This window comes from Plectropomus leopardus, chromosome 2 (assembly GCF_008729295.1).
Source record: "Plectropomus leopardus isolate mb chromosome 2, YSFRI_Pleo_2.0, whole genome shotgun sequence".
Lineage (NCBI taxonomy): Eukaryota > Metazoa > Chordata > Actinopteri > Perciformes > Serranidae > Plectropomus > Plectropomus leopardus.
In genome coordinates this window covers 37,078,296-37,104,123 of record NC_056464.1, presented here as the reverse complement: position 1 = coordinate 37,104,123, position 25,828 = coordinate 37,078,296, and the positions used below count along the sequence as shown (strand labels likewise).

The 25,828-nt window shown below is 40.3% G+C and overlaps 1 protein-coding gene across 1 annotated transcript in view; it reads left to right on the top strand.

The window, feature by feature from the left end:
• The window catches only part of ptprt (protein tyrosine phosphatase receptor type T), a 436,976-nt gene that overhangs the window by 311,561 nt on the left and 99,587 nt on the right, over positions 1–25,828 (top strand). The window contains exons 20-22 of the mRNA XM_042510188.1: positions 12,244–12,398; positions 21,393–21,473; positions 21,899–21,934. Of these exons, the coding sequence (XP_042366122.1) occupies positions 12,244–12,398; positions 21,393–21,473; positions 21,899–21,934 (272 nt within the window). The remainder of the gene's footprint in view (positions 1–12,243; positions 12,399–21,392; positions 21,474–21,898; positions 21,935–25,828) is intronic.

The following is a 25,828-nucleotide window of genomic DNA, read 5'->3' as shown; positions in this document are numbered from 1 at the left end:
CTCAACCACTAAACACGCACAAGTATAATTTTTCCACCGTTATTCTTTATAAGTTTATTTTTATTATTTTATAAAAACAAAATGAACATGCACAAACAGCACTCACAGCAACATCAACATGAAGACCCATCGAGAAAATTAAGAAGTAAATTTTAAAAAAGAATAGCCAAGAAATATATTAATAAAGGAAAAAAAGGATAAAAATAAGGAGATAAGTCAAAAAGAGATCAGTTAACTATAATACAGGAGTAAGACTTACATACTAAGACAATGGGGGAATGATAGTTTCACTACAATCTATGATATGATAGGATACGATACAAATGGCTCTGTCCTGCATCTCAAGCTCCTGTTTGGTCCAGGATAGTGTTACATCATGATACATAAACCAAAAAAAAACAAATGTGCATGTTTAGATGAGAAAAAGAAGTTAGTCAGTATCACATAATGTGTGTTTTTAATCCGGTGGAACAATTCTTCAGTCAAAGTTGAAACACTAAAGACATAATAAGATAAAGTGTGATTTGCTTCAGTAGAAGTGAAAACAAAGTCTGGCTCTTTGAACACTGTCACTGACTCATGACCCTTCCTTCTTTTTAGTTTCCTTGCAGAAAACGTTAAAAAAGTTCTGAACAGCAAGTATCTTCTTCTTATCTTACACCAGTATTAAATTCACAGAACACTCAAACAAAATAAGGCAGAGACACAAACACATATGTCATAATGAAATAACAAATATGTTCTAAATGAGTAATTAAAATTAAAGACCAGAAAACAATTTAAAACCAGATTTGTTTTTCTTTTTTAAGATCTGATAGGAAAACAAAGCACACACATAAACACACAGTCAGAAATAACAAATAAAAGCAGCTGCACACACACGTGTACAGACACACTCGCATATATACATACACACAGCCCAAGGATGTTTACTGTTAGATGAGAGAGGGATTTAAAGTCGTGCAAGACTCCTGCAGTGCGTGTGTGTGTGTGTGTGTGTGTGTGTGTGTGTGTGTGTATATCTGTACTCTCTCTCTCTCGCTCTCTCTCTTCACCTCTCTGTATCCCTCAATCTCTCCCTCCCTCACTGGGTCGGCCTCTAAATCCTGTGATACGCAGATGAAAGTTTGTTTGGGCTTCGCCTGCAGCCTCCTCTGGAGCTACCGCTGTCATCCTGAAGTGACTGACTGCCTGTCTGACTGCAGCGCTAGCTGGGGATGGCTCGGGGATATTTGCGTTATCTAGCTGCCATTTGACTGGCTGAGGCCATTCTAGCTGTAATGCAGGAGTTCTGTCAGTCCCACGACGAGTTAAACAAATGTCATTTCCCTTGTTTGACTGGACGCCTTAAGGTTGCCCCTGCTGACTCACCAGACGTCTGCTAAAATGAATGCAATGCTCTGCATGCACCACCTTCTAGGAAAAGAACAGTACAACACGTTGTCATCCAAAGTCCTCAGATATTGCTGCTTTGCAGGGGACTTCTGCGTCTACAAATAATGCTCGAGGTATCCTTCTGCGTTTGCTGTTAACGTTCCAGGATGGTGTTACCATGATGGCGTTACCATGATGACAACAAATGCACATAGTGGGATGACTCTGCACGTGGTTATATTTAGACAACAAAAGCACATGGCAGCCAATGCTTGGACATCAACACTTGCTGGCAGGGATGCTTAGAATTAGAGAAAAAAATGGCACATAGTAAAGTGTAGAGATAAAAAACATCACATTCAGCTGGAAAGCAAACACCTGACTCCTGCGTGAAAGTCTGGGGTTTGTTGTACCCATCAACTGCCCCTCCCACCCACCCTACAGGGACCTTCGAGCTTCTTATATTATGTCCTTATCAGCAGTTTAGACTGAAGCTGTGTATCATGCTGCAGTAACAGGTTTCATCTGGCGGCGTATAATAACACAGTGAACGGATCTATCTGTCTGTGTCCTCAGCTGACGCTGTCCAGCAGGAAGCACTTTCAAAGTGGCAGTTTTTGAGGACTTTGGAAAAAGAACGGACTGGTAATTTCTTCGTTCATGACAATGTTACTGGAGAGGGTGGTTATGCAACTCACCAACTCACCTCCTTATGTTCATGAAGGTTTAAAGTTACACATAATAAGCAGCACGGCCTCTTTGAGTGACAGGCACACAGCTTAACCCAAACTTGATCACTTACTAATCCGAAAATCCAATATGGCAACAGCCAAAATGCGAAACTTGCACCTTCACCAATGGGTGACGTCAAAGTAGATACCTACAGTTTTTATACAGTCTATGTTTAAAACTAAAAATGCTTAAACATTGGACTGTTTAGTTTTTAATGAAGGATAATAAAGGATGGTCTTCATCAAATACTGTCATATTAAACAATAATGACACTTTTATTTACATAATCAACAGAACACTCAATGAACTCTGGTACTTTTTATAAAGAGGAAACTTTGTGGGAAACTTAACTGAAAGCACAAAGAATTACAACACTTCATCCTCTCTTTTTTAGAAACTCTGAAGGATGAACTCCACTAATGAATTTCACTAATTGGATATCCAGCATTTGGGAAATGAACCCTTCAAGTGCTCATGACACCTAATATATCAAATGAGCGACAATTAAAATGCATTTCTTTTGCTCAAGAGTTCACCAAAAGTGCTGCTGCTTCGCCTCGCTCCATCCGTCTCATCTGGTGTCTCTCAGTATTAACAACTCCCCTCAAACCCATCACAGGAAGCTCTCATCACCCCCCTCTAAAAAAACAACGCATCCACCGCGCATCGCTCATTATCGACACATCAAACGGCCCGCAATTAACGTCGCCGGGGGCACAAAGTAGTCCATGATTCTCACCGCGGTCGGCACCCGACAGGGTAACCTTAGTGCTTAATGAACTGCCGCCGTGACATTCATTAAAGAAGGATTATGTCGTGCTCATTGCCACTTACAATATGCAAGGAATCTGTCATTTAAACGAGTCCATTAACGGGATTAATGTGTGATAGGTAGAGGTGCAGAGAAGGAGGGGGGAGGAGAAGGCCTTTTCTCTCTCGCAAGTCACACTTTTATCTGTTGCTTTTCCTCCTTTCACCTTTTTCTCTGCATTGTTTGTCTTCTCCTTTCCTTCCCCTGTTATCATCTCTCCTCACCCTTTTCTCCTTACTCCTCTTGTTTCTCATTCCCTCTACATCTCTTCATCTTTTCCATTTGGCTCTCCTTTCTTTGCTCGCCTCCTCCTCCTCGTCTCCTGCCCACTTTCTGTCAAAGTGCAGTCAGATAGCCAAGAATAGGCCACTCTAAGCTCCAATCACGCAGGAGGTTTTGAGGCTCCGATGCCTGTAAATTGGCGAGGAGTAGAGGAAGGTTGAATCTGGGGTTGATGGAGGGAAATTATTATGGGAGAAACTTCGCCAGGCCATTCCTCCTTTTCCATCATGAACTTTTCTTTCTCTCTCTAACCTCCTCTTGTTTCCCGAGCTGTTTTTCTGCCCTCATTTTCTTGTTTATTCTTGGACTGTTTCATTTGTCCCGCGACTCTCTAAAGGAGAAGTGACTATGGCTGATGGATGGATGGATGGATGGATGGATGGATGGATGGATGGATGTGTGGTTTTTTTTTCCTCCATTCTCGTTTCACCCTCTGCTCCGTTTCTGGCTTTATAATCTCTTTGTGATTTTCATTTCTCTGTCTCTTGGCTGAATTGATTGTAAAAGTACTCAAGGGCAAGTACAGCTCACCATCTGATCCCCCCCCACACACACACGCACGTGCGCACACACACACACACACAACACACACACACACACACACACACACACACACACACATATATGATACTGCTTTAATTTCAAATCTCTGAACATCGCTCGGTCACACAGGCATATTATTGCCAGTATTCTGTGAGCCAGTGGAATGATTGGGATGAAAAGAGATGTTGCCTCCACTACTGACCTCTCGCTTATTGCTTTTTGACCCAAAGAGGGCTCTATGGGCACACACACACACACACACACACACACACACACACACACACACACACACACACACACACACACACATACATGCATAAGCATGTTCCCAAACAAAAAAAAGATCAAGATCTCTGATTTTATTATGTGCACTCATTACACTCAGGCAACCCAATGGCCAAAATAAATGTTGGCATTGTACATTTCTGCAAACCACGTATGACTGGAAAGTTCCGAACTCTTTAAAAAACACCTGTTGCTCCAAACAGTTATAGATACAAAGCTGTTTGTTTCCTAAATCTTGGTAATAAAAACGTCTACTTTTGCTGCTGCAAATAGAGCTGAAAATGTCCTGAGCTCATGATTAAGAACAGCAGCATTTGTTGCTACAGACACAGCTGAAAAGTTACCTAGCTCTCGTTAAAAACACAAACCTTTGTTGTGACAAACATGGCTGTAAGTGTTTAGAACTCTGGTTAAAAACCTCCCACTTTTGTCCCAACCTCCTATCAAAAAATATCCACTTTTGACACCACAAACAGGAGTGGATATTGCCCAAACTCATGTTAAAAAAACATACGCTTTTGTCACTACACACACGACTAAACATGTCCTGAACTCACTTTAAAAGTTGACTGCTTTTGTAGCTACAAACAATGCTGTAAATATTGCAAACTAATGTCTTAAAACACCAAATCTCAGCTCATTTGAAATCTGAACTACGAAATACGAAATGTACAAATGTAACATATTCATGGCTTGCAGAAAAGGACAATGCCAACATTTTATTCTGGCAACTTGGCGGGTACACAGACAAGCTCAACAAGCACACACAGACACGCCAAACCAACACAAAGATGGACGGCAGCCCAGTCTCCATAGGAATTCTGTTCATATTGGGTGATTCTGTTGCCATAATTGACATCCAGTGCAAATGTTTACCGTGTCACGTTGCAGGCATTCATGTTCCTTTCTGTATAGTGGAACAAAAACTAAGAATTTGCAGGCTGGGGAGGAGGATGCAGGTCTGATGTAGGAGTTCAGGTTATAGCTCAGGCTTACTGAGGCTATTCTTTGTTTTTACATGTGATCTAAGATTCACTTCATAGACCTACAACTGCCAATTGACCTATTGCTAAGTCCCACCCACTTGGACAAACAATCGGCGCACTGCCTGAACTAAGAGTGGCGGCTGTCTGCATCAAAGACATATCCAAAGATGCTATGCAGAACTTTTGGGGACAGAAGCTCCTTATTTCACACAAACGCCATCAAAAAGGTCTTCACTGTGCCATGGTGTTAGCATTATCTGGGCTTTGCTTTTTTTTGTAATGTTAAGATAAGTTAACGTTGATAGTTTTCAGTTGGTTTGGCTTTAACTACCTACAACTTTTTGCAACACTGATGTCTGATCGTTGAGGAACAAACATACTAAGACTAGTTTAACTAAGTTTAACAGATGACATGATGAGCTAACGTTACGAAGCTGAAGTCGGCCATAATGTTAGTAGATATTAGCTAACTTAACCTTAAGTTACCTAGCCAAGTTTACTGCAAGGTGACGTAATACAAGATGTTTCCTACATAATATATGAGGTCACACAGCTTAATCCAAAGGTTTAGCCTCTCAGGATACCTCACACTATCAGTGTTGCTTTTACACAATGAATGTCGTTTGACCATTTTTTAAGTTCTAACTGCATGAATTTTAATAAAACCGCAGGGAAATCAAAATTTCTGCTGCTTTTCTATGGAGATCTATGAGAAGGATGTGTCCAAGTGCATTTTTTAGCTGCATGAAATGTGATTGGTTTTTGGCAATTGAGGGCAGGGCTTAGCGATAGGTCAATGATTGTTTAGGCCTTATTTTTGTTTTTACAAACAAAAAAGTAAGGGATTTAGATATTTATGACTGAAAGCATTCTTGGTGGAATAAATAAACACTGCAAAACTGAGAGATCAACACAACCTTTGGGTGTGTGGTAGCATAAAATCTGGTTGGTGATCCGTTTTCTGTTTAGATCTGATAAGGTTCTTGTTGGAATTTATTGGTGAATTGAATTAATTGCTTAAAAACCAGTACAATCAGGACTGAAAACATGAGTTTTTTTGTGTTTAAATTTCTAAAGTACAGATGAGATTTCCTCTTTGGATTCACAAGGAACTCAAACTCTGTGATCTTTATTTGTTTTTAGCAGATGTTTAACCAGCTGCCTTACTGTATCACTTAAATGTTCGAAAACATTTGAGAACTTATTCATTTTCCCTTTCTGTATCACTTACACTGTGGTGACTCAACCTTTAAGTAGTTCATGAAAGCTTTTGAGAGAACCTCGATTAGTCATTGTAAGGAAGTCATGATTAACGCTCTACAGGAAAGAAGTATCTGTACTCCTCTAATTTGCCTTTTGGAGTGACTGCGCGGGAAGGAGCAGTCTTCCAGAGACACATGTAAGCAGGCGTATTAGGCGGCTTCGTGATAGGTCACAACAGAAAACACACCCACTCAACGGCCAGTGTGCACCAACAGCCAAATACAACAGACACGTGTGCACGCGCAGGGGAAAACACACAACGTTCAGCACATGAAGTACTTGCAGCCTTCAAGGAGACCAAGCATTTGCTCACAGAGACAAGTACACACACATACACATGCATGCATTTTAACCAATGCTGGTGAACACACACACAAACACACACGCACAGCCCACTGTATGCCATTCGTGACTGGATGTCAGACACTTGAAGTAAGTTGAGGAATGTGTTGGTGGATTCTGGAGGAGGTTTTCTGTCGACTTCTGAAAACAAAGTGAGACATTTTTTTAAATGACTCAACTGGAGATTAATTTTAAAAAATGAGGCGTAACTGATACACATATTAGCAAGGGTATCAGTTGTTTGTTCGCAAAGCACAGCAGGCTCTAAATGCTGTTGGTACACACTGTGAGAAACTTGGTTAATGGGTCGCTCTGTTCTGACAGTTTGTGGGCAGTGCAGGATTCTCAGATAGCGATGAAGTGTTTTGTGCTGCACACTGTTGAAAGGGCAAATCCTGTTCTGAAAGTTAATGACGTAACTGATGAAAACTTAAAACAAAAATAGTGAAATCAATGTGTATCCTTAACTCTGACCATTAATACAATTAAAACACCCTTAAACTTTTCACCTTGTTAGTATTTATTAGTAGTATCGAGTTGGTCTTTAAGGTCCCTAAAAGCTATTGTGCTTCAGAGATAAAACAAAAGGCACATTTTAGCGTGAGGCTTTGGCTGGCCTGATGAAGCATTTTATTATAGAGGTACAGGCAAAAGTTAAAGGATTATTCTGGTGTTTTCAATTGAATGCATTTCCCACAAATGCGGCTATTGCGACATTGCCAAAGCACCAGAAAACAGGTTAGTAAACAGTAGAAAGCAGTGTGGAGGCCAGTGAAAACAGGGCTCAGACAGTCATGAAAAACCTGGAAAAGCCATGAAATTTGCAAATTGCAGTTGCCAGGCCTAGAAAAGTTTAAACAACTAATCATACCCTGAAAGTTTTGGATGGACATCAGTTTTCTTGAGTACAGCATTCAGGCGCCTTTTGAAAGTATTTAAACCTTTGAAATGGGATTTCTTTCAAAATTATGGAGAAAAGGCCATCAGCAACCGACAAATTACAACAAAAAAAGTAAAAAATTAAAAGATGAATAAAAAGTGATCTAAAACTGAGAAAGAAATCATTAAATGACCAGGAGAAATATCAAGAAAACCACATTTATAATTATTAGTTTTATTGTAAATAAGGTTAAAGGTTTTTTATTTATTTATTATACCATTATTTATTTGTTTATTTATTTATTTTAATTTAGCACAGGTCATTTTCTATTTTTGTTCTATTACTTTTCTTTACTTTTAATTTTGTTTTGCAACTTTTTATGCATTTTTTGCTCATTTGTGGGTAATTTCTTGTGTGGTTGCTCATTTCATGTGAAGTTGCTCACAGCAAATCTGTAATGAAAACCCACCTAATGACTGCAGTTTTCAATCTAAATTCAACAAGATATCAAATCACCCTGTAAGCCATCGTTCTGTGCCCAATCAAGCTTCTGTGGCAGGAGATTCAAACTTTTGAACAGCAGTGTTAGCACTTTCACGGTGCTGTGCTGTTGAATTTTAGGTCGTTTGCTTTAGCACTCATTGGAGGGACACACACAAGTTCAAGTGACTGATCAACTAGTATTCATTTTCCAGTTGGTGAAAGATGAAGTCACAAATGAGCCCCAGGCAGTTTGGCCCTGAAAGGGCTTATTGAAAAAAAATGGAATCAGTTAGACCACAAGCATTAAATGTGTTGGTTTTCTATGGAATATTGTTCATATATTAAAAGAAAGGGAGTCTTGAAAAAGCTCCCAGACCTGCTTCCACGATAGTGAAATAAAGAAACCAATAAGGTATCCTGCACACAGACATTATATTAACCACAGTGAGCTGCAGCAGGACATCAGTGAAGTAGATAACCGTTGCAATCATCAAGTATTGTGAAAGTAAAGGAAACTCGCTGTGCTTATTGGCTCCTGTTGGATTTCACTGTAACCTCCAGATCAACCCGCTGCTTTTAGGCCATTCTGCTCTTCAAGGTTACATCATACTTTGCAGTCTGTTGTTTTTCAAGTGGATCAAGACACATTTCTGTTATCCTCAGTGTGAAAGTACAGGTCACATATAAATGAAAAAAATGTTTGATAAAAGATGAACTCGTCTTTTGCTTGATCCGCGAGGCCTCAGTCAATATTTGTGGACATGAGCAACTTGCTCTCAAACCAAGAGGCCATGGAGCAGTTTCTTTGGTTTCTGTTGTTAGCTATTGAAAAGCCTCTCCACTGGCATAGAAAATGTATTATGGATTTATTTATTTTTCTTTTTTTATGTAATGGGCAGTAGTTTTTAACTTTCAAATTAAGCTTTGGAACATTCTGAACAAGTTTCAGCAAAGCTTATATCATACTCATTGTCCCTGTCAAAGTGGCTTTTATTGATTAAAAACATAATAAAAGGTTGCACTACTTGATTCTGACAATAATAAAGTACAAAGCAGGTGTTCCTTATTCAGATTTTATTCAATGTGCTTTCATCACAGCTGGTGTGAGTCAGCCTTGGTGCCAGAAGAAAATGTTGGCATTGTACATTTTGGACACAAATATGTAACATTTGTACATTTTATATGTATTATATCAAAGTTTCTGAAGTGATGTATATGACGTGACGTATACGAGTTGACTTTACATCTGGAGGTGGAGAGGATGGTGGATGGCATGTCTACTGGGCGTGATGCCCGCTAAGCTGCAGACCGCTGTTGTAGTTTTGATTTGGTGAGTCATTACTGAGTTTCAAGCAGCTTTTTAGGTACCAAATGCAGATGAAGATTTATAGCAACCCATCCTTTTCCCACATACTATTTTTGGTGACCTATCACTATTTTGCAACAGTTTTTAGGCAACAAACATCAGTGTTTTAAAGTGATCAATTGTTCGGTTTCCAATGCTTTTTTAGAGACCAGCTGTTGTGTTTACAGTATCTTTTTAGGGACAAAAAAGTTGTTTTTAAGTCCCCCACAGAACAGCGTCACCAAAAGCTACTGTTTGGGTTTTTTTTTAGGGACTCTTTACTTTTCCTGCTGGGATTGTGCCCCCAAACTGAGAATTGTAACCCACAACATGATCTTTACCTAAACATAACCAAGTGTTTTTTGTGTGTAAACATAACCAAATGTTTACTGCAGTGTTATTAACAGGTAATGTTTCACAAAAAACCTTCAACTTATCACCCACATAATAATATTCAAATGTTTCAGTGTATTCAATGGTTTGAAGAAATGTACAATGCCAACCTACATATTTATTTATTTAGTTTTGGCCATTGGGTTGTGTAAGATAATTGTGTTCACTAATGCACAATTCCATCAATAATAGCACATAACGTGTGCATAAAAACCAGCTGTCAAAGAAACTAAGTGGTGAAAATGTATTCTACGTTTAAAGAGCTCTACAGTGTCAGCACAAACATCTTTGAGATCTCTGAAACAACACTGTTCTTCATTCACAAAACAAAAGAGATCTAGATCTACACTGAATGTTCACTGTGCCGGTAAATTGCTTCATGGCTCAGAAACCAAGCAGGTCGGGCTGCTCCTCCTCCCCAAATGCATTGCTCCAGCCTCAGACAGACTAAAGCCAATGGTGCATTTGGACGGTACTACTCAGCCCGTAAAGCCCACAGTGTCCAAGCTCATCATTGGGATGTTTCCCCCCACTAGTGACTGACAAAACAATTTAAAGTGGCTGAATGCTTAATTTCAAAAGAAATCATCCTAAAATGGGATATGAAATTCTGAAGGCTGCGAAGGACAGACTTTGTCTTTCAAATTCAAAAGACGGCTGCATTTTTTTAGCTGCCTCTGAAGGAGCCTTTAATATATGACAAGCCTTGTGGGCCTGTTTTGACATATCCAGTCTGGAGATGTAGTCTGTATCCAGCTGTAAAATCAAGGTGATGTCCTCGCTGGTCTCCAGGTGTAGAGATGAAGCAGACTGCAGATACAGAACACACACTGTAGCATCTGGCATCATTTTATTCTGTGGGAGGCAGCAGGGCTTTCTGTGTGCAGTGAACAACAGAATCACACTCATCATCACTTCCAGTATGCTCAGGTTTATAAGGACATTTCTGACGTCTGGAGGTAGTTTTTTGGAGATACATGCAGGACAAGACAGTAAAAATCTGCTTTATGGTGGTGCTTCTGGTGAACCTACCCGTCGATGTCAGACTGTAATGGCTCGCTGTCACTTTTTGCCATCTGGTGTCTCAGTGGACTGAAAACTGAAGGTTCAGGTAGAACTGAAAATAGCCAACGCAAAATGGCCAACAGATGGGAGTTGTGACACATGAACATTGAATGGAAGACAAAAAAAATCAGAAGGCTACAACCATACACAGGGGACATCTCAACAGCAGTCTCTCTGCTACATTTACTGTTATATATATATATAACAGTAAATGTAGCAGAGAGACTGTAACTGAAGTACTGAATGTCAACCTCTTTCTGTATCACCCACTGCCCAAATGTGGCCCCTCCAAAGGGTGCAGAGTGCCCCCCCCTCCCTTTTTTCATTCACATTCAAAACAAAGTGATTCACATTGGCAATTGTTTTTGTAGTTTTAGTAAATATAAAGTGCCAGAGTGCATAAAACAGCATCAAAATAGAGCTTTTTTTATTTAAAAAGCCAGTGGAGGATCCCCTCACCACCAACAGAGGTCCTAGATAAGCCCCTAATGTCCTAAAATCCAAGTCACCCTTAAATCTGAGAAATGTACTGGAATCCAGGAAACATCCTTAAATCATACAAATGTTGTTAAATCCTACAAATGAGCTGGAATCTTAGAAATGTCCTAAAATTCCAGAGACAACCTAAAAATTTGAGAAAAGTCCTAAAATTTTCTTTTATTTAGACTTTTTTGTGTTTCCTGCCATGATTATGCCACCAAAACAAATTATTTTGTTACCAAAACACAATCCTTTCTAAACCTTATCTGAGTGGTTAATCTAACCACACATTTAGCGTTGTTGAACTGTACAATTTTAACATATTTGCTACATCTCAAGTGGCTTGCAGAAATGTGAATTCATTCTTGTAATTGGGTTGATGAGTTAGTCTCATTTGTGTATTATATAAATATAAAGTTCAAAAAGAGTAAACTGCTTATCATGTACCTTATGAGCCAACTTTGAATGATGATACTCCCCAAAATAACACAGCATGTTTTTATTTTTACTTACAGACTGTTTAAGCTTTGATGAATTATGACAACAACGTTGGAATAGTAACATAAAAAACATTGCTGTAAATGTAAATTGAAGTCTAACCATAAGATTCCTACATTTACAGTAAGATTTGTTCTTAGCATCAACACATAGCTGCTAACAAACTGGGTACTGCAATGCATCAAACGACAACCTTTTACTCCCATTTCTCTCTTCTGTGTTCAAATCACTGCATGTTTGGAAAAAAAATCCTCTTTTTGCCGTTTGCTCGGCATAATTCATCTCTCTAACAGTATTTTTGTTTGTGTATGTGTGACTATGTTTGGGTGCTTCGTGTGGGTTTACACACTTGTTTGTACCTGAGTGTGTAAATATACCTCCTTTCGTGTGTGTGTACTCCTTTCTGCTTTTGTACCTGCCTTTATGTGTGTGTGTGTGTGTGTGTGTGTTTGTTCATGTGTATGTGTTTATACAACTGTAGGAAGTTGGCGAAGAAGCAGAAGGAGACGGCCAGCAGCTCCACCCAGCAGAGGGAGATGGGTCCGGTCACCACGGCTGATAAGAGCACCACTAAAGTCAGCACCCTGCACAAAGACGACCCCTTCTCCACCTCCAACCAGGACCTCAACGGATTCAGTAAGTCAGATCTGGAGATTATTCTTTTCCAATTGAATCTCTAAATTTAAAATCAAGGCGCAATACAGTGATTAAAGATTGTTCTGCTATTGCTAGAACAACATGGTTAGTAATTTTTCTTGAATAGAGATTAGGGTCGTGACATCAGTGGTAGTGAGCAGTGCAAAGCATTGTGGGACTTAATGACATAAAAGCTATCACAAAGGCTGATTTCCTTACCAGTCTGTGGCGATAACCACCAAAACGTTGTTTGCTAACCGTCTACAAACCCTAAATAAGAAGAAGAGATCAAAGATGCGGTTGAGTTGGTGTATTTATTCATTATCAGCTGCCATAACCGGTGTGGTGAACATATCGCTAATAGAGTGCGATTATTTTTTTCATCTTTCCAGCTTGGAAGCAAAAAAATGGATCTTGAAAGGTTGTCGACTTAACACGGCGTCGCATGGCTGCATGGGTAGCAGCTGTAAGAACAAACACCTTCAGCAACATTTTCAAACATATGTTTGTGTCTTCACGGCATTTTCACACAATCAGGTTAAAACAAGTTTAACTCTAATGACGTTAGTGACGTCTATTTCCTCTGCCCCACCGACGTCGCCATTATCTTTTTATTCTTACTAGTCAATCAAATGGATGAATGAATGGTTACAAAAATGAAAAGTAAAAGTACCCTCCATGTTAACAGCTAACATTAATCACCACAAATGAAACAATAAAAAGATGCTGTTGTCTTGAGTTTAATGTGGCGACACAGAGATTTGTGTGTTGTGAGTGGCGATTAGGTTTCTTAACTTTATGCGAAAGACAGTTTTCAGGTCTTTTACTCTGAAAACCTGCAGGTCCTGCACCCATTTGTTTGTAAAATCAAGGTGGGCCTTGAGAAATTTATCATTTCTGAACTGCTCGAAAACTGCACAAACAAGGTTAAAAATCCGTCCCGAAAACTTATTTCTTGCTGCTCGTTAAAGTTGCCCGCGTTCATATGGATCGAGGTCTTTTAATTCCTTTCATTTAGTAGTGGTCCTGTGCTTCCTTTTTCAGCTTGTCTGTATGTTACACTGGCTTTTGGACTTCTTCAATGTGTTTTTTGGGCAGATTGCAGTATCATCTTTAAGATGCATACCGCCACCTACCATATCGGATTTCTTTCTCCCTTGAAATGCGTGTCGTAAAGAAAGCCCAGATTACATTGCGCCATGACATCATTGCCTATTCTCTGCAACATATTTAGCTGTAAGTTGACTTTTGTTTTAGAAAGTAAAGTTTCTTTTGCCCTTGTCTCTCCTAGAAAATGCACATACAGAGTACTAAGCCCCTGTGCCATTAATCATTTTGTCAGATTAATTTATTCAAATAGTGGACATCTCATTTTTATAATAAAACTCTCCATATGTTCCTCTTTCACTAATATCAGCAGTATGTTGTGCTGCTTCACTAGTCTCCATCTTACTTAGTGCTGCTGTAATCATTTATCATTCGGCTCTGTTCCCTAAAATTGTTCCTGCAAGTACATGGATTGCATTGGGTACTTCACATGTGTGTCCAACTGTAATCTTATGAAAGTCAGCCTGCCCACATTTGCGTAGCTACGTGGGTGCATTTTCCCATCTCTTTGTAAAATTGTGTGTGTGTATGTGTGTGTGTGTGTGTGTGTGTGTGTGTGTCCAGGGTAATTAGACAGGGCCCCTCAGAAGGGCATTTTTCTCTTGAAAATGTCAGGCTGGCCTTTAGGGAGTGCTTGGCCATTGAAAGCCAGGGGTGCTGGAGAGGGACTAAGTAGCGAGCTAATGTCGCCCGTAATTGCCTGCTCTCTTCGTCTAAATGTCCACGCTGCAATTCTGACGTACCATAATGTTTTTGCATTGAAAACACTTAGAGGAGACCACTTTCATCTGGACCTTGGATGTAGGATGAAGCTCTGATATTTGAAAACTTTACATTTTCTTTGCTTTAAAATTCTCTTGGATGTTTGTTTGGGCATTTGCAACATCCAGAATAGGAGAAGCCTTTCTTCTTGAACTTGGCTGCTTCATGAACTTGTAGTTTTTGAAACTTTGGATTGTTTTTGTCTTCCATCTAGACCTAACTACACTTTTGCTAAGTCTACGAGTAAAGGTTTCAGCTTTGTTGTTGTTACTATCCTGAGAACACGACGAATCTGCAAGCTCATTTGCTCTGGCAGATGCGTCCTGACAGACCAGCCCGTTCTTCCTCCCAACTCATCAAATCACATGCTTTGTTAGTGAACCTCGGCAGCAGACACGGATGGACCGAGGGACTCTTAGCACTATGTTTCTGATGCTGCCGGCAACTACTGTAGTATAAAAAGCTTAAAAGACTGCATAGGGCTGGTAGAAGGGGATGTATATAAGTTAAACAAACTCTGGACTTTTCAACATGGGATCTGTTAATTTCCTGTTCAGCCTGTTCTCATTATAAAGTTGCCAAATACAGCTGCTTTTGCAGTGCTTTCGGTGTAAGATTCTGACACCAAAAACCACTTTTTGCATCCACATGATGCGCTGCCGGACGGTGTCAGCTGAGAATGCAGCTGGACAGAGCCGTTCTCGGTGTGATTTTAAGCCAGCAAACAGTTGGATGGCACCTGCTGTGGTAAATAGTGAATAGCAGATGATACGCAAATAGTTGCCGTCAGTTGAGAAAACGGCGCGATGGAACCTGTCTGAATGATAGGCCGCTGGATGGCGTCAGGTCAAAGCAATATAAGGAGCAGGACAGTATAGAACGGGTGGATAGATCCAACAAACCCCGAACTTTCATGCAGGAGTCTGGTGTTTGCTTTCCTGCGAGATTTTTTTTGTCTTCACTTAAACATGTGCCCTTTTGTCTAAACTAAATTCGTGTCAGTATGTGCTTTTGTTGAGGTCCTGGTGTTGGTTGCCATCTGATTGTGTTGTCTAAACATAACCACATGTAGCACAATCCCACCATGTGCGTTTGTTGACATCATGGTAGTGGCATCCCAAAACGTAAACAGCAGATGCAGAAGGATACCTGGATCATTATAGGTAGATGCATAAGTCCACTGACAACTGCCCGTCCACTGCCCGTTGATGGAAATGGAAAATGAACTCAGAGGTCCCAGACTGATCCACTTTTTTGAATTAGTCTAATGATTCCAGGCTAGAGGTTACTGTCTTCTGGGAACTGAATTCATGATAAAGTAATGGTTATTTTATAAGTCATGGATTATTTTTTGCTCCCAGGCAGAGTTAACTAGACCTTGCCTGGGGCCAAATATACTTTTGGCATTCAGGTCTTTTTTACCTAGTGTGAAATTAAGTTTTGACTTTTAAAAGGTCCCAGACTTCCTCTCTCTTTTAATGAGCTTTGGATAAGTGAAGAATTTGTTTTAGAACATAAGCCGTATAATGCAGAGTGAGGTGATCGTATTGTATCAGACTTGTTTAGTTAGATGAAAGCTGTAATTCTGTCTCTTTGGCTGCAGAACTTTCAGAGCTTGTTGTTTAACCCTTTGAAAGCTAAGCATATTGACTCGATTTCTTTTGAAAATACAGGAAGACGGCAATGAGCAACGGAAGAAGAAATTACAAAAAAAAAAAAAAAAATAGCAAGAAATTAGTTAAGAATACTAGAAAAACACCGGATAACTATTATAAAAATGAAATAAAATTTGTTTAAAATTAGTAAGATAAAGTTAAAAACAAACAAACACGAGAATGACTTTAAAAACTGTGTAAAACTTAGAATTTTGTCACATAATTTTAAATATGGAAATATTTAAATTAATATAACTTTTCTCCAGATTTTTCTTTTCCCTCTAGCTTTGTTGAAATAATTTTTTAAATCTACTAATTTCTTGCAATTTGTGGAACATTTCATATGAAGCAACATAATGCCCTTTTCCGTATTTTTGAAAGAAAACGTTTTCATTTGCTCAGGTTTCAAAATTTTAAATATTCTGAAAGTCATTTGAAAGCGAAGTCTCTGTGGGTTTCAAAGGGTTAAGAATCATGGCAATTAGCTGTCAGGGTTATCACAGTTGGTGCCATGAAAGAGTGTCTCTCTAACTGCCTCTTTTCACAGATGGTATGGTGTTATCACATAAACATTTGAAAAAGAGAAAGAAACAAAACGGGTGCTTACACACACACACACACACACACACACACACACACACACACAGTCACAGTCACAGATCCAGGCTCAGTACTAATGAGACAGAGAAAAAACGCTGACACAAGGTAGGGGACCCAATAATATTTCTGCAGATGGACCCTCGCAGGGCAAATAACCTTTTTGTGTTATTGCCTTCTCACCCAGTCACCAGTTATCTTCACAGGACATTGCTGTCAAAGCAGATTTCTTTTGGTATGCAGGTACACTCCTCACTGTATTAAAGTTGAGCTTCTTTTTGAGGCGCATTAGCATACAGTGCCGGTGCGCATGAGACGAGAGGGATTTTATCACAGAAGAGGAGAAAATATGTTGTGTTTGGAGGTATTAGGAGAGGGGAGAGGAGGAGGAAGGAGAGAGGACAACGGAGAGAGGAGAAGATAAAACTTAAATTATCCGCTGTAGGGAAATTTGGCTATTGTGGCAGAATAGAGCAAAGAGAATATGAATAGGAATTAGGCAAGAGGGGTGATATATGGATCATTTTCACTTCAGGAAATTATCGTCACATTCATTTTTAAGACATCAGTAAAATTGAAAACACTGGATGAGGTCTGTGTCAGCCTTTAAACTGCCATTTATTTTTTTTACACTGAAACCTCCCAGATGGTTTTGCTTTGAGAAACAAGAAATTAGTTCTTTGTTAATTCTCTATAAATGAAGTTAAAGCTTTTGGGGAAACTGGTGAGCAAAACTTTTGATGCATTGATGACAGGAGGCAGTTTACCTGAAATTTACCATTAACATCACCATGTCCAACACCACTGGCTCTTGCTGGCCCTTGTCGACCCTTGTTGGCCATTGTCAGTTTTTTTTACAGCTGGAGTTGTCAGTGGAGCCATTGACGAATGAAATCACTCCAATGGGCAGTTCAGCTAAGCCAGCCTGTTCTCATTCAAAACTCGTGAAATAGCGCTGCTTTGTCAGGGCTTTTCATGTAAGTGCATGATGGCAAGAGGCACTTTTGCATGCGTTTGATACGCAACTGGCAGGCGTCAACTAAGTAGGCAGCCGGAAAGAACCAGGATTGGATTGGATTGCTGCAGCAGCATTATACATAGGTGGTTGGCGCCAGTTGGGAACCTGAGCAGACGAAACCTGCGACCTCCGCATGATACTCTACTGGGCGGCGTCAGGTTGAAACGCTGCCTGTAACGATGTAAAATATGGAGTGCCTATAGCAAGGGTGCCTATAGTGCCAGTGGGAGGGTTGGCGTATGGGTCCAACAACCCTGGACTTTTATGCGGGAGTCCGGTGTTTTCTTCCCATGAGGATTTTTTCGCCTAAGCCTAACCATCCGTGCCAGCATGTGCTTTGGTTGCCATGCCAATGTTGGTCGCAATGTGCTTTTGTTGCCTAAAAGTAACCACGTGTAACGTAATCCCACCATGTGCTTGTGTTGACAGCTGGTGTTTGCATTGTGGAACGTGAATTGCAGATGCTGAAGAATACCCGAAGCATAATATGCAGACACAGAAGTGCACTGCAAAGTGGCAACATGTAATGACTCGGGATGAGAACGTGTTGGTCAAGACCGTCTTTTTGTTTCCCTTTTTCCATGGCAGTTGCAGATTGCTGCTGTCTGCTGGTGTGGATGAGGTGTTTCCTCTCAGGCAGGTGCAGAACATATGTGTTGTTTATCTGTCAGTTGTAGTCTTTGCGGTGTATCCATTTGCAACTTATGGCCGAAATGCAGGCAACATGTCAACGCAACAGTTGGCTTTTGTCGCCACTTGATATTGGTTTGATGTGTCTCGGCCTGAACAGAAACCTATGGATGACTCACATGGAAGGACTATTATGGAGAAAAAATGTTTGCTCACTATCACAAGCACCCATTCTCAGCTCTTGTACACATATTTTACAATCTCTGAAGCCTCTTTCTTCCTATGGCTTTAATGTGCAGGGAGAAAAATGGCTAATGTGAGTGTCACCTCAGCCACCATTATCACAAGGAGAAGACGCTGTAAATGACTGCTTGCAGAGACCACTTGGGAGTACCGTGGGCTTGGAGAGGCTAATGCATTTACAACTCTTCAACATCTAACTAGAATTTGTCTCAAACCGCCTTTCATCTTGCAAATTGTTTTACGATCCCTCTATAGTACTTGATGGTTGTCTTTACACTTTGATTCTTTTATATCAAATGGCAATTTGGCTGCCAAAAGACACAGTTAGAAGCAGACTATCCTTAAGGACCACCCTACCAGTGTGAAACAGAATAAAGTGGCAGCAGAGTTTGCTGTATGACGACTCCAGCTGAGACTAAAAACAATGAGTATTTAATGTGTAGCCAGAAGAAGCTGTTAAAACATGAATGCAGCAGAGAAAAGTGCCGTATGAGAAATGGGAGGACAGTAGAGCTGAGGAGATGAGACACAAAGAGAGGGGAGGATGGGAGTTTGGGAGGAAACAAAGAAAAAGACAGACGGGGGCAGAAGAGGGGAGGCGTATCACGTCATCTGCTCAGTGAGTATGAGTGGAGGTTGATGAGAGATTTCTTCACTGAGAGAGTTTCTACCAAGCTTGGGCCATCAGGTCGCTGAAATATACAAAACTGATACATGCAAAATATGCCAACATGCATGAGGACTAATTGGCTGCTCAGAGCTACATGACAATTACTTTTTAGGTGAGCGAAAACACACACAAAATGCCTACAAGCCGCAGGTCCTAGAGATAAATGTGTGTACGTTCGCTATGATATCTAGTGTGGATTATTGAACAGGCTTAGCTAGCATATAATATGTCACAGTCAGTCTCCCAGCAATCCCCCGGGGTTTTATCTTATTGTGTGTGTGTGTGCCTGTGTCTATCCTACATATAATTTATTTATAACCCATAGCAGTGTGTGTGTGTGTGAGAGAGAGAGATGGAGTGTATCTGCATGGACACAGTAGCCATCAGTCACTGTTTAAGAGCTCAAGATCTGATGCTGAATCACATCTATAAGAAATGATACATCGGCTCTGCTCTATTATTCTGTTGTCTATTTTTTATTTTGTTTTCCGCAGCTGCCATTTTGAACTGATGATAGCAATTTGATCAACCACTGAGATGGATTCAAAAGCTCTGTGTGCTACATTCAGGAAATTAATAAAGTAACAAACCACAATTTGCTATATAAAGAGATAGTGGAGTAGTGGTGTCCTGAGCAGAGAATAAGGTCATGCTTTGTGTGTGTGTGTGTGTGTGTGTGTGTGTGTGTGTGTGTGTGTGTGTGTGTGTGTGTCTGTTGTAATCTGAGTTTCTCTGTGGTTTGTTGTAGTCTGAGCTTCTCTGTGGTTTATTGTAGTCTGAGCTTCTCTGTGGTTTGTTGTGGTAAGGTGATCAAGCTGTGTGTACATGGTATTGCAAGCGTCTATTCAACACATTCTCATTACAAATCGTCACATACTTTGTCTTTGCAGTGGACTTCAGTGTCTACATATTACACTCTAGGTATTCTTCTACATCTTCTGTTGACGTTCCATGATGTCGCTAACATGGTGTTTGCTTACGTGATGATGCATGTTGTGGGATCACACTGCAAGTGGTTTTTTTTTAGACAACACAAGCACATTGCAACCAACGCCAGAATCTAACAAAAGCACATGCAGGCACGGATGGTTAGGTTTAGGCAAAAGAGGCACAACTGGACCCCCGCATTAAAGCCTGTGGTATGTTCAATCCTTTCTGCTCCTTCTTGCAGCATTTTAACGTGACGCCAACCAGCTGCGTATCATGCCATCCAGCAAACAGTTCTTTCTGAAAGGCAGCTTTTGGCGTTGGGATCTTACTCCAAAAGCACTGCAGACAACTTTGGATGACAACTGGCTTTTCTATTCCCCAGCTGGTTCATCAGAGCCAGCCAGGGGGAGGAGGGTTTCTAGACTCTGGTTAGATGGAGGAAAGTTTACCTCCGCTCACCTATACACACCACCCATATTGTTTGGCTGAAAATCAGCAAAGTATCTCTTTTAGGTACCAGATAGGTGCTAGCTAGCTGAGTTAGTGGTTCAAACACATGTGACCTCTTATTCCTCAGACGGATTGAGATCCATTTGGCTCATAGTGTTGGTAGCTTGGTAGCCAATTGGAGCGTGATGATTGAGTATGAAATATCCGCTAGAAAATGCTTAAATTTCACCTCCTTCTCTGCTTTTTATTGCGCTCTGTTCCTCACCACTGGTTCATTCCATTTAGTTTGAACTGTCACTCTTCATATGTATTGACTAACATTGAAAGCATGTCATATCTGAGTGCGCGCTCATTGAAACGGAACCACTTTTGTATTTCAAAATTCAATATCGGTAGCATTGATGCTGCCATTAGTGTTATTGGATTGTTCCTGCTGCTGTTGAATATGGAGAATTGATCTGTTTTTGTGTATGTTTTCATTGTTAATTGTGTCCTGTGATGATTGATTGTTGTTTTTTTTGGAATGGGTTTACTGACCTGTCCCTTTTTCCTCCTCTGTCTCCTGTCTTCTCCCTTTTGCCCTTCACCTAATTTTTCTCTGCTGTCTTATTTTATTTCTACCTTCCCGTCCTTTATCTCTCTCAAATTTGGTACTCTTCTCCTCACCTCCTGCTTTCTCCTCTCATTTTGCCTTTTTACATCCTCTGTTCTCATTTTTCCTCATTTGCTTCCTTTTCACTTTGTCTCCTCCACTCCTCCTCTCCCTCTTTATTCTTCTTTCTTGTCCCACACTTCCTTTCCACCTGACCTCTCCCTTCCCCCTTCTTGTTTTTCCACTATTTCACATCCCCCTCTGCTTTTTTCTTCTTTCTTCTTCGTCCTCTTACTCACCTTCTTTTCACCTCTCCTCCTCCCTTCTGTTTCCTCCTCAGCCTCCCCCTCTCCTTGCTCCTTCTCCGTGCAGGGAAGCAAGACGCTGCAGAGCAAATCCCTGCTGAATTCCTACTACTCAGGTACTCACTTAAACACACACACACACACACACACACACACACACACACACACACACACACATAATCTTTGAAGATGCTTCAGGCAACAATTAAATGGCTGTAGAGGTTTTCGAGTTGCCTGCAGCTGTAATTGGACAAACTGACACTGTGGAGAAACTGTTTTTTGTCCCAAGTTGCCGTTCAGGTTCATCAGGTGATTTTTGCATACTTGCCAGGTCGTTGAGTTTTACTACCGATAGAGAACTTTCTGCATCCCTTAAAGGGACAGTTCATCCCAAAATCCAAAAGACATTTTTCCTCTTACCTGTAGTGCTATTTATCAATCTAGATGGTTGGTTTTGACTTATCATGTTACTCACAGTCATCGCTGTTTCTGACTGAGCATTTGTGTTTCCTTTTGTGTGTCGTGTTGATTGTGTGTGCAGTGTCCAAAGAGCCAGTTCCAGCCACAACTTCTATAGGTGAGTAAAAACTGTTTCATTTCATAATGGGTCAAAAGTGTATTTGTATTTTTATTCATATCTTTCTCAGTTTATAATTTGACAAAGCATAACTGTAGTTAATTAGTGTGAGTCAATCAACCGTGTGAGTCAATCAACCGTGTGAGTCGGGTTATTTTGTACGTGAGCACTTGAGGGGAGCATCAGTGATTGATCTGTGAGCATGAATGGTAGGATTTTAGATGGTGGGCAGCGCTTATTTTTTAAGAAGTTGGAATGTCGCCTTATTTTCTGCTCTATCCCACTCTAATTCCACTCGCTTGCACCATGAGCTTGAAGGGTGCCCGACCCAAAACGCCTCTGTGTACTGCGCACACTCACTATGGTCCAGCAAAAATTGGCTGCTGTGAGCTTGACAATGGAGATTATAAAGTTATTTCAAAGGGAATGTTTGTGGATAATGAGCGATTTGAGTGTTGCGAAATGTGGGTTGAGATTGGGGCGATGTTATGCAGAGCGACTTTGAGAGGGGGAGCAAAGGGAGCAAAGGGAGCAAAGGGAGCAAAGGGAGCAAAGGGAGCAAAGGGAGCAAAGTTCTTCCAGCTCCACTCCGCTCTCATGCTCTGGTGTGTGCATGCATGTGTGAACATGAGAACATGTAAAGAACACAGACTAAAAAGTACATACATTAAGGTACATACAGTTTAACATCAAAGAGAGCAAAATACTTAATGTGTAGTTGCAATTGCGTAGACACACACACACACACACACACACACACACCACACACACACACACACACACACACACACACAGGGTTTACACATGGGCAAAATGAAATGTCAAAACCATTTTCCAGTACCTTCTTTCTGTCTCTTTCCTCCCTCTCTCCCCCTCTGTTGGCCAGATTGACCAGTTCCTTGCCAAGCAGATTGGCTCGGACCCCTGCCAACGTGTGACATGCATGCGTGTGTGTGTGTGTGTGTGTGTGTGTGTGTGTGTGTGTGTGTAGGTGTGTGTATGGCCGGTCTTTGCACCAGAAGACCATTTCACACAGTCTCTCTCTCACACACATGCACGGGGGTATAAGTGCTGTAGTGACATTTGTCTGCTGGTCTCCTTTTACAGGAGTGTTTCTGTTTTATGTGATAATACTTATCAGCCAGCTGCCAGCTCGTCATCCTCCTGCCACACCTCCTCTCATCCATCGTCCTCCTTTTCACTCCTTTCTCTTTCCCTCTTCTGCCCATACTTTGTCATCATGCCTAACATTGCGTCATCCCTGCTATATCCTTTCCCTCTACATGTCTTTTTAAAATTAAATTGTTTTTCATTTTTAGAATATTTGTCCAAACAACAAAATGCTTGCAAATTGCAGGAAATGTCTCGACAAGTTGCTCCTTGCCTTTTACCATATTTTTGAAAGATTTTAAACGAAAATGTTTATGGTTATGAGCTTGTTGAACTGGTTATTTTAAGCCAAAACATGATATTTCCCAAACTACAGCCAAGTATTTTTGCACCTAAACCTAACCAAGTATTAGCCACAGCACTGAAACTTAAAGTTTTAACATTTCTGCGACAAAATATAATAAAAATGTTATATATCAGTAGTTAAAAGAAGTAGTAGTTAAAAGAAGAGCACAAGGCCACCATTTTTCCTGCCAATTGGGTTGGGACGGTCAGTGGACCATTTTCTTCTCTTCTCTTCTCTTCTCTTCTCTTCTCTTCTCTTCTTTTTTTATTCTGCCTCATTTCTATACTTTACCTTTCACTCTTCCTCTCACTCCCACCCTCCTCTCCTCTGCTATCTTCTTTGTGTAGGAGAATGTGTATCTTCCTCTAAAACACTGTTGTTAAACAACTGAATCACTGTTATACCTGCAGAGCTCGTGTGTTAACTGCCCAGCCAGCAGAGAGCCAGAGACACAGACAGGCAGACTTTCACAGTGACAGACACTCACTCTGCATCTCATCTAGTGGTCAAAAAAGAAAGAGCAAAAACAGAAAAGCACGTCCGTATTTTCCGACAATGTTCCAGCCTCAGCTAATTTACTGTAATTTACACAACCGTCTGCGCAGGTTTCTGTGCCGTTTGCTGATGCACGTCAAGGCATGATGAAGCAGAATGCAAAGTGACGCTTGAGCGATTTGTGCAACAGCACAAATTTACTGTCGTACATCTTCACTCAATGACGTTAGTGTTTTGTTGAACCATCTGTTCTCTTCACAATTAGATAGAAAGAAAAGATGTAAAACAAACTTTCATCATTATTGGGCAGAAAAATCTGGGATTCACAACAACTACATAAAATAAAGAAACTGGGCTATGTGCACTAAAATAAATATAGCATGATAAAACAGCAGTGAGAGTGTAAGAAACAGAAGAATTAGAAACATTATTTCATCAGTCATCCAATTTTTAATATACTTTTCATCGGCATTTAACATCACATTCCATCTCTTACAGTGATTTCAAAAGCTTTGTACAGCTTTTATATATGTCTAAAATGCCACATTTTTTAAATTTATAACAGAAACATAAAAGGAAGAGTGAAAAGTGTAAATCACATGGGGAATGATCCTTTCTTTACCATATCATTATAGGTGATACACACACACACACACACACACACACACACACAATTAAAAATGAAAAGATAATTGCAAAAAAAAAAAAATTAAAAGAAATTAAAGAAAAAACAAAATTGCCTAAAAGAATTTTAAAAAAAAGTACAGCTGGACTGGTAATATGTTTTTCTCAACAACAGAAAAAATCACTGAACATTTAAAAAAATAAAAATGCAAAATATTGTAAACAAAACATGCCTTCCAAACCTGTGGGGCATAAAAATCCACAGAAAAATAAATACAAAATAAAGACACTGAAAGACTGTTATACAAGACTGTGCCACAAACACACAAAAAATATTTATTTTTTATTTTTTAGATTATTTTTGGGGGCTTTTAGCCTTTAATTGACTGAACAGTAGAAGTGTGAAAGCGGGAGAGAGAGAGAGTGGATGACACACAGCAAAGGGCAGAGGGCGGAATCGAACCATAGCCAAATGGTTTTTGTGCCTAAACCGAACCGCATGCTTATCAGAGCATTTTTAAAGCACAAGGAAGAGTAAAGTTTCAACAAATCTGCTACATAATCATCTACAAATGTAGCATTTCTGGGGTTTGCAGAAATATACAACATTTATTCTCTCAATTTTTCCTTTTTATCCATCCTTTCGTCCATAACCCACAGTCCTTCACTCCTCCCGTCCAATCCGTCCATCCACTCATCCATGAATTCTTCCAAAGCAGATTTGTTTATTTCCTCATATCTGTAAGTCTGTCCATCCTCTCCTCTATACCTCCATCACTGGCCGCATATCTTCTTAACTAATGTAAATGACTCCATTAACCCTTCGTCTGTTCTTCCATATAGTTATATATACATAACGCCCTCTCTAAAATCCTCTCTCTATTCCACTGGTACTACACTTTCCCATTTCCCCTTTTAGAGCTGCCTGCAGCCGTCCTTTCATCCACTCATCCCTCATTTTCTCCATCCATTCGTCCATATATATCATATATCAGCAGAGCTGGCCGCTGTTTGCACATCATGCTGAGCATCACGATTATTTTATTGACTGGAGCAGTGAATTAGGGCGTAGAGGACCTGGAGATTGACCACCAAGCATCATGCCATCATCGACATCATCACCATCACCATCCAAGGCCAAAGAGCGAGAGACAGGGAGAGGAATACCTAATGCACAGTAAAAGAGAAGAGTGAGGAAGAGATGGGGATAAAGTAAAAAGAAATGGTCGAAGACTGAAAGATAGAAACAGAGAGAGCATTTGCCAGCTCCTTTGCAGCATATTTCTTTATACAATATGTGTTTGTTTGTTTGTTTGTTA